At 43.0% G+C, this 10,029-nt stretch overlaps 1 protein-coding gene across 1 annotated transcript; it reads left to right on the forward strand.

Moving 5' to 3' along the window:
* Positions 1-1,949: 1,949 nt before the first annotated feature.
* On the forward strand, positions 1,950-9,300 carry LOC124689638 (AT-hook motif nuclear-localized protein 2-like). The gene is made up of 6 exons (XM_047223135.1): positions 1,950-2,226; positions 4,228-4,845; positions 5,928-5,995; positions 6,126-6,257; positions 8,590-8,751; positions 8,851-9,300. The coding sequence occupies exons 1-6, from the start codon at positions 1,950-1,952 to the stop codon at positions 9,142-9,144; spliced, it is 1,551 nt and encodes a 516-aa protein (XP_047079091.1). The 3' UTR covers positions 9,145-9,300.
* The last annotated feature ends 729 nt before the right edge of the window (positions 9,301-10,029 follow it).

The following is a 10,029-nucleotide window of genomic DNA, read 5'->3' on the forward strand; positions in this document are numbered from 1 at the left end:
TGCATCAGCCACATGATCAAACCTATAATGATTGTAAAAGTTATTTTATAAATTATACACACATTTCTTAGCTTGTTTCCCCTAGTGAATAATATGTAGACGGGATTTTAAAAAGTACAACCCTTTTGATCCGTAGGAGATAGTTTAACTAAAATACACCATAAAATTTTCCCAACTTATTTCTTCGGTGCACCAGCCACATTCTCATAAATCGTGATGCGCTTGTAGAAGTTAACTATAAATCATGCATGCAATTGTGTACTTTTATTTATTGGTGAATAAAAGGTAGATGGATTGTAGCAAAAGAAAACCCAACACCCGTCTTAAACATGATAATTTTTCCAAAACCAGAGAAGGGAAGAGAAGAGCCTTATTGTGTATATTAAAGAATTATTATGATTATTCTATATTAGTTTTGTAATACATGTCAGTGCAGTTATCCGTAGTGCATGTTCATCTTAGCTTAAAGAAGAAAGCTCACGGGACCCTTCCTATGTATGGTCAATTAGTTCAAGTAACTATAATAATAGGTTGGCACTTACGCTAAAGTTATTCCTTGCATCCGCCCACAATGACCTTTACACCTTGTTTATTTTTAATTAATACATTTATTTTTAATTCATACTCTGGCCTTCAACATTATTAAAACCCTCTTTTTGGAGGCAAGTGATGCCAGGAGGAGAGAAGGACGGAGCTCAAGAATGTCATTGGTATTTCATGCGAGGCCCTGTCAGAGCGTTACTTGGGCTTACCAACTGCGGTAGGGCGATCGAAGGACGGGGCGTTCAAACACATACCCGATAGATCCCGGAGCAAAGTGCATGGATGGAAGGGGCAGGGGCTTTCGATGGAAGGGAAAGAAACTTTGATTAAATCGGTCTTACAAGCGGTTCCCACCTATCCTATGGGTTGTTTTATGCTATCCAAGAAGATGTGCAGCAAGCTAACATCTATTGCTTCGGGGTTCTGGTGGGGGTCGGCGGAAGGGAGAAGGAAAGTCCCATGGATTAGTTGGGACAGAATGAGCACACCTAAGAGAAGAGGAGGAATGGGTTTCAGGAATTTCTATGCTTTTAACCAGGCGCTTCTGGCTAAGCAAGCATGGCGAATCCTCACGAATCCTACATCCCTGTGTGCCAGAGTTCTCCAGTGCGAGATATTTCAAGGGAGGGGGCTTCTTGTCCGCTAGTTGTCCAGGGGCTGCTTCCTATACTTGGAGGAGCATTATGCATGGGAGAAATCTTCTCCAGGAGGGCCTGATTTGGAGGATTGGTAATGGGACGTCCGTCGATGTTTGGAGAGATAGATGGATACCGAGGGAGGGGCTACAATGTCCACTAGGACATAAACCCCATACCTCTGTTAGCAAAGTGGAAGAGCTGTTATTACCGGATGGGCAAGGCTGGAATGAAGCGAAGCTGAACGAGCTGTTTTATGAGAGTGATGTCGAAGATATTATGAAGATTTCGGTGGGAAGAGCTGGAACAGAGGACTATATTGCTTGGAACCAAACCAAAAACGGAATCTTCAGTGTCAAGTCGGCATATCACCTCAATATGCAGCTGAAGGAGAGGCGTGCTAACAGGGCTGGCTCTTCGAGGTCTTGCGAGGAACATCGGGGATGGCTTTCTCTCGGAGTGCGGATGTGCCAGGAAAAGCGCGGATCCATGTATGGCGTATGATCAAGAATGGGCTGGCGGTGGGGTCAGAGCTAGAGCGGAGAAACATGAAGCCCGGGGTCAAGTGCATTGCTTGCCACAGGGACGAAACCCTCCTCCACCGCTTTTGGTTATGCCCTCATTCGGTGGCGATCTGGGAGAAGGTTAGAGCGGTCTCGGGGCTCCAGCTGTCTGGCCCTCGTCTCACAAGCCACCGACCTTCAGAGCTCGGGAGTTGGCTGTTGGATTGGTTAGGGCGGTTGGGCGACAAGGAGGCTGTCGGTAGGAATGATGGTGCTATACCAGATGTGGTTGGCTAGGAATGATGCGAGGGACGAGGAGCAAATCGGAAACCCTGAAGCTATTGCAAGTAAATCGTTGGCCCTTGTGGAGGAATGGCTAGCGATCAAAGAGGGATCAAGGCATGTTGTGCAGCGAGAACGGGAGCACTGGCTTCCACCTGAAGAAGGATGGTACAAGATAAACGCCGATGGTGCGTTCATGTCCTCTGCAGGCAATGGCGGGTGTGGTTCTGTGATTAGAGATCACTTGGGAGCGTTTGTGGCGAGTGAGTGCCATTATCTGCCTGTGGTTTCGACCCGGAACGTGCTGAGCTACTTGCATGCAAGAGGGCTTTGATCCTTGCCAGGAGAAAGGGTTTAAGGAGGATTTGCTTGGAGACTGATTGTCTAAGTGCCGTGGCGAAGATCAAGGGCAGCGAGTTGGACCGGTCCTTTCACGGTCCTCTCGTCGAGGAAATAAAGGAGCTGCTCAAGATGTTTGCTGGTCACAAGATTAGACACGCGCGTCGTGATGTGAATGGCGTAGCGCATAAGTTAGCTAGTGTTGGCTGCGGAAATAAATTATGTAACACCTGGTTGGTTTCCCCACCGGAGTTCATTGTAAGTTTGTTGGCATCTGAGTATGCCGGTTGATTAATATATGCAGCAGCTTGATCTCAAAAAAAAAAAAAACCCTCTTTTACCTTCACAACCCATTAAGTAAATATTTAGGAAAGTCAACATGGAAATGGTTTTGCATATTTTTTCATTAAAACTTATCAATGATAGTATATATTTCAAAATTAATTGGTATATTTTAAAATGTTTAAATGTTTAGATTATAAGTTCAATAGCTGCATCCTGAAAATGATGTCTTGAAGGTAAACTTGAATGTTCACGCAATCTTTTTTATTCAAGACATACTTGTTACTGATCAAATCTCTTCAACCTTCGGATCACACCTTGAAGATCTTTGTCGATCTTGACGCCAAGTACTCAATCCAAATTACAATCTTCGTGGCATCCAATCTTAAATCCACCTGAAAATCATTGTCGATGGACGAATTCTTCAAGTATATAACTCAATGCAAATATTAGTTCGCAGAAAATACCATTAATTACTAAAATCACACATGGATGCTCCATGCTTTTTCATTAAGGTATATTAAATAAAAAAAATTCAAGCCAAGAAACTTATAGGTTCATCTATAGATCATCATATATAATTTAATTTTCAATGAAAAATTAATATTGTTGTGTGCCAACAAAGAACAAAGTGGGATAAGATGCATGTCACAAAAATACAACATAGACTATATTATCAAATAAAAAACATCACATAAAAGTAAATTATTTAAGAAAAAACCTTTTCCCATGTGTACAAAGTTAAATAAAAGACTATTTTAAATTCATTAAGTATAATTTAGTATGTAAGAATGAAATCACTAGGGAATGTCTCATTTTCTCACAACTATTAGACGGAAAATTACTAAAAGGCATTGAACAACTTTGATTCAGTTGTCCCATCTTAACTCGGATTTTCATACCGTTTTAGATAATTTGATAAATACCATATTTATAAAATTCCAAGCAGACCCAAAAAAAATACATTTATGTGTGTGCATAATTTATAACACAGACAGATCTATATAATCTCAATCAGACTAAAAAAAAAATATTGTTCCGTGTAGACAGAGGATAAAGATGGAGCATTAAAAAATTCTCCCTCACCTATCTCCAATTTCTCAAAATCCATATGACCAAACTACAAATATGACCCCAATAACATAAACAAATCCCCAGTCACACCGCATATTTCGAAACCAGCACCACCTAGATTAAACAATCGCCCCCTAGCCCAAGCAAAACAGGAAACCAATTAAACAATGAGCACCACCATCATTTCCCTCCTCCTTAATTAACCCATTCACCAACCCAAAACAGACCGAAAATATACAAAAGGAAATCTTTATCTTAAAAAATCCCATCCATTTGCAATAAATAATTTCCTTTGTTTAGGTTATCAAATTTATTTGCAGCATCTAAGTATTAAACCATTTCGATCTCTTTTTATTTCTCTCTGCATTTCTTTCCCATCTCTGCCTCTGTTTGTTTCCTTCTTCCCTCTTCGTCCCCTGTCTCTCTCTCCGTTCTTGAATTCCTCGCCGGCCGGCCGGCTCGCCGGCGAACTGCACCGGCTTGGTGCTGCTGTTACCGCGCCGGAGTGCGAGTTCTGACTGGGCTTGAGTTCATCAAGTTTGAACGTTGGAGTTGGAGCTTTTGGTTAGAATTTCCTCCTCCTGCTGTTCTTGATCGTGCTCGTGTGGTGCGGAGAAGCGGCGTGGTCTCTGCTGATGGTCTTGTCCCGGAGGTAGAGTTTGGCATGGAGCAAGCGACAGAGACCGCGGCGACGGCGTTGCCGCCGGCCGCGGCCGCGCAGCCGGCGCCGGAGACCACGGAGGCGACGCCACCGGCTCCTCCTCCTCCTCCTCCTGCGGCGGCAGCGGCGGTCGTGACCGTGGCGACGGCTGGGAGAGGGGAGGGGAAGCGGAAGAGGGGGAGGCCGAGGAAGTACGGGGTGGACGGCGGTCCGGTGCGGCCGCTGAAGGCGACGCCGATCTCGGCGTCGGTGCCGGACGACGCCGGCGGGGGCCAGTACACGCCCGCGGCGTCCGTGGGGGCCGTCATGAAGCGGGGCCGGGGCTCGGGCCGCCCGGTGGGGTTCGTCAGCCGTGCGGCGCCGGTCGTGGCGGTGACGGCCGCGACGCCGACCGCCGCGGTGGTCGTCTCCACGCCGCCACCCTCCACGGCCTCCGGCGCCGTTGCCCAGAAGCAGCAGCTCGCACCACAGGTAGTCGCCGTTGTCCAGAAGCAACAGCTCGCACCACAGCTAGCCACTGCGTCAGGTACTACTCGTCTCCGACAGAGCTGTACCCCTAATTTTTGTGAGGAAATTTCCTGCCAATTTCGTGCGATCTTCGTCTCAAATCGAGATTCAAGCCCGCAGCGCCTAATTATGATTATTTTAGTTTGGTGATGGGCCTGTTTAGCCGGAGCTTAGGTGGGTGGTGTGTCATGTCTCATGAGAGAGACACGGAGAAAGGGACTATCTAGTGAGTCTAGGTAGGTCTAGGTGAACTGACCTTTCATAAGTCAATCTTGTGTGGCACTCTGGCTGCGAGTGAGATCGTGGTAAACTAATTGTGCAAAACTTAGGCCTGGTAGTATGAGAGTGTGGAGCCTTTGTGTGTCATGTTTGGGCTCCTTTAGAAACATAGGAACTCATATGAACCAAAGAACACATAAAAACCACCAAAACTTTCGATTGGACGGCATGCGGGGAAAACAGATAAATTATAGACAAACAGAGAAGAAAATACCTCTTGTTTGATTTAGTCCGAAATTCTTATGGAATGGTCCTACATAGAAATTTCAAAGGAATGTAGGATACCAATTCCTTTGTTCCAAACGACACCTAGGATTTTTAAGTCCTATGTTTTTCCTTAGTTACAAACTCGGCCTAAATCTGGTGTTATGTACTTTCATTCGGAAACATGTATATTTATTTATGGTTGGACGAATAACTACTTATATAGTGAACTTGCTCCCAGTACATTTGGAAAGTGTTACCCAATTAGGCCAACCATGACACTGACGGCATTTACTTTATATATCCATATATTGTATGCTGATAGCTTCATAATTTTCTCTAGGAGGGTCAATCTGGGAAAAAACACTAATATTGGTGGACTTGTTGAATGGCATTGTGTTATTCCATGATGAATGCTACAATTAATGAGGATGTTGACCGGTCCCAGTAATTATACTTATTTGAGTCCCTAACATAGAATGAAATTTGGTTTAAATACAATATTATTCCTGTCCCATGCTTGATAAACATGAATGTTTGTGAATATTCAAAGTGCACATTCTCCTGATAATTTTGTAATTCAGTCTCTGTGCTCAGAAACTTCGTATTCATGAACAGGTGATGTGGTAGGATGTGCTTCTGGTGCAAATTTTACACCTCATATCTTGAATGTTGTTGCTGGTGAGGTATGGCAAGTCTAAGTATCTTCGTCTATTACATTTACTTGAGCAATACGCTTTGACCTTGAATTTATCTCTGTGTGAAGTTTGTATAATTTGACATGATTAATTACCTGGCTTTATTTTGTTATATCAGGATATTAATATGAAGGTTATATCTTTCTCGCAACAAGGTCCAAGGGCAATTTGCATTCTGTCTGCCAATGGTATGATCTCCAATGTTACGCTACGTCAGCATGATTCTTTAGGTGGTACCGTGACTTATGAGGTTTGTTCACTTTTTTTTTTCCCTTTTGAGATGATATTACTACATTATGGCAATGCTTTTGCCTTCGTTTAAAAAAAAGATATTACTACATTATGCTCCTTTTTGTTGTGTCCATGTTTCATTTATGTGTTGATGATTTGAGAATGACCAGAGGGTCAGATGGTTAGCTCGAGTTGGTGGCTACCCGGGTTAGAATCTTCTCGGACGCGGATTTGCGACTCATTGAGCTTCTTCTATAAGAATAAGCCCTGGGTGTTAGTGCCCATGGGTCTCGTTTTTTGTGTTGATGGATTCAATTGATTCAACTGGTTGTTACTTAACAACCACTTTTTTCCAGCAATTATACGTTTGCATTGATGCTCTCTAATGCATTTGTGCCTTCAAAATGACATATCTCTGTTTCAAATTTCAACTAGATAAGCAGAAGCTTTAAAAATTCCAAAACGGATGTGTGATTTTATTTATTGAAAATCATGTGTGAATATTAGAATGTGCACATTATTAGTACCAGCTCTGGTAGAAAAATCTATAATCCTGAGAAGTTTAACAAAAGTATGAGGTTATACTGAACAAAGTGTGCAGCCACCTCGAGGGCAGGTGAAAACTAACAAAGAGATAGAAAATAATTTAAAAGTTGCATCCAAAACTACACCAAAGTGAAATCTGTGTGCTGCCAGCATGATTTGACATGAGCAATTGCGATAGGAAACGATCAGGAATTTTCCATGAACCAAATCTACCTTTATCATCTCCATCATGAATGGCAGATGCAAGGGAATTTGTTGGAAACTAGTAGCACGCCACTCTCACGAAGCTACATGGAAATTTATGTGCATAGTAGTGGAAAGTATATGAACAGTGGTGAGCTCCAAATTTCCAACAACTGATGTGTGCAGCACTAGCTCAACTTGGTAAACTTAGCCTGCCTAATTTCCAACGACTAGCGTGTACAGTTTGCACATTATGAATGCCAATTCGGATAATGTAGTACTTGGCTAATACTAAGGATTTTCCCAGAAGAGTTGAGCCACACCAACGCGGAATCAGTCGTGCTGCCGCCATCGTTTGACTTGATAGATAGGACATCGTTAGGTATCCTGGTACGTATTGTAGTATCTTACGATTTTACGATACTACCACTGCCAATCGATACATATCATAATGCTATCTTAATCTGGTAGTATCATGATGGTATCTTAATCGGGTAGTATCTTACTCGTATCATGGTATCTTTAGTATCCCAATACAAAGTCAATACCATACGATACCTAGCTTATGCAAAAATAAGGGCACAAAGGTGTGGCAAGCTAAAGAGTAAAAGTTGTCTTGGAGTAGCAAGATGAACTCATCAACATTTAAATAGCACATCTTCCGTTAGTTTGGGCGTGATGAGCATAAAAATAAAATTATAGTCAAAGAAAGCAGTTAACTAGCTATTTGTGTGTAGTGGAATTGAATTATATTGGCGTGTTAACTAGCTATTTATGCTGCCAATAAAGCGAAATAAATTAAGTAGCTCAGAATTAAAATTAATAATTAAATTTAAATGCATTTGAGGTATATTATTAATATAAACATATATTTTATTAAAAAATAAATCTCATAGTATTGTGATATTACGATATGATCCCGCTGACAATAAAACGATACTACCTAGTATGCCGATACTGAAAACACTCAGGCCAAGTCACTAGTAGGTATTTTTCATGATCCAAAGCTACCTTTATAGCAAATTCAAGGAAAGTTGGTGGAAACTAACAACATGACTCTCTGGAGCCAGCAGGGGGCAGGCTAGGGCCATGGCCCCCCTCATGGTGATTTTTTTTGTTAAAAAGGTAAAAAACCCTGGTTAATATGTATATTTGACCTGCAATTTGCCTATATTTACTTATATGGCCCCCTCCAATAAATTTTACATGCAACTGGCCCCCCTGTCTTGCTTTCCTGGCTCCGTCCCTGATATTTTGCATATGCATCTCAGTCATACATGGTGAGTCCTTATAGGTAGTGGAAAAATATAAACAATGGTGACCCTATCATTCCAGCTTTCCTGCCTAACTGCCTTTATTTGGATAAACTTGTGAAATCCCAATCCGCAATCAAGTCACTTCATCTTATTCTGACTGTGGTACTAGCACTACTGTACTGATTAACTGTACAGATCATTGCGAAAAACAAAATGTTTCAATCAATAATACATCATTGACTTTCCTACATGATATTCTAGTCTTTTGATTAGGGATATGCTTAAGACATAGGGATGAACAATTTTGCACCAAAGAACTGATATACTCTGAAATCCTTTGTCGTGACTGATGTGCTGTTGATCCAGGGCCGCTTTGAGCTACTTTCCCTGTCTGGATCTTTTACGCCGACAGACAACGGGGGGACCAGAGACCGCTCCGGTGGAATGAGCGTCTCTCTCGCTGCCGCTGATGGTCGCGTCATCGGAGGCGGCGTGGCCGGCCTCCTTGTGGCTGCTAGCCCTGTTCAGGTGATCGATCAGCCATTGTTAAGCCACATGGATGAATTCTACTGCCTCTGTATTTATTTCTTTATACTTATCCTGTTTGGACGTTGTCACAACTGCCAGGTTGTGGTGGGAAGCTTCTTCCCGAGCTACCAGATGGACCAGAACGCCAAGAAGCCGGTGGTAGAGATGAAGACGGTGTCAACACAGCCGACACAGCCGGCCGTGGGGTTCACCATTTCCAGCGGCGGCGACATGGCGGACTCCTACAGCGGCAGCCAGCAGCCCAAGGGCGGCCACTCCACGTCGGCTTTCAGGGTGGAGAACTGGACCGCGCACCCCGCGGCGCCGGCTGAGGCGAGGAGGACGCCGCCACCACCGTCGTCGGAGGCCAAAGTCCCCGTCCCCGGAGGGTGATGAAGGCGACAGATAGTGATTCAGAAGCTCCAGGAGGCTCTGCGAATGTGCAAATGTGCAGAGATCACCATATCTATTTTACAGAAAAATTCAATTCAACAGTGGAAAAAAAACATAAATATATGAATATGCTGTGCGATATTCCTTGTGGATCCATTTGTTTGGCCTAAATGATTAAATCTAGCTCGGCTATATACTTTCTCTCTGTCAAGTTACTGTGTGTAGTCTCCAGGTCAGATATTTGTCATTTGATCAAGGATTTTTCAGAGTCGACATGCATGCAACGACGTTCTTTTGACTCTGGATTGCCACTTGGTCTATGGGTTATCTTTGCCGCGTCTCGGCTATCTAGGCTACGCTCTGTCGCTCTCACGAGCCCCGCTCGTTGTTTACTTCTCCCGGTTTTACTCTTACGTCCAGGCCGGCAGAGGCTGCATACCTGATGACTTTTGTTTAACCTTTTTGAACCTTAGTGATCATGTTACTTTCGTGGTAAGAGCATGATCAGCATCTACGCGAGTAAAGGAAGTCGTCGTTCTTTCGACTATCTCGTGATCTAGAATTGTATACCCATTTCTGGACTTAGTTATATCCAGTTACTTCGTGGTAAGAGCATCTTCAGAAATAAAGAAACTTGTTCGACATTTCAACTGTTGTGATCTAGCTAGAATAAATGATAATTTAGTCACTTTTTTCGGCAGATGATCTGACTTTATTGATTAACTAACATGGGTACATCAGCTAAAAGAAACTGAAACACGCGAGAGCAATGGATAATATACACCCACCCTCCTTTTTTTTCGAAATGGAGGATGACCCCTAGCCTCTGCATCGAAAAGATACATACATCCCTTTTTATTAAATTATTCGCAAAAGTCTTATAAC

Source organism: Lolium rigidum, chromosome 2, assembly GCF_022539505.1.
Source record: "Lolium rigidum isolate FL_2022 chromosome 2, APGP_CSIRO_Lrig_0.1, whole genome shotgun sequence".
In the NCBI taxonomy this organism is placed as follows: domain Eukaryota; kingdom Viridiplantae; phylum Streptophyta; class Magnoliopsida; order Poales; family Poaceae; genus Lolium; species Lolium rigidum.

Excerpts from the sequence above, each read along its gene's own strand:
- LOC124689638 (XM_047223135.1), top strand. The coding sequence starts at position 1,950 with ATGGTGCTATACCAGATGTGGTTGGCTAGGAATGATGCGAGGGACGAG. Across the intron at positions 2,227-4,227 it reads CTTGGGAGCGTTTGTGGCGA|AATTTCCTCCTCCTGCTGTT; the intron begins GTGAGTGCCATT and ends GCTTTTGGTTAG. Across the intron at positions 5,996-6,125 it reads TGAATGTTGTTGCTGGTGAG|GATATTAATATGAAGGTTAT; the intron begins GTATGGCAAGTC and ends TTGTTATATCAG.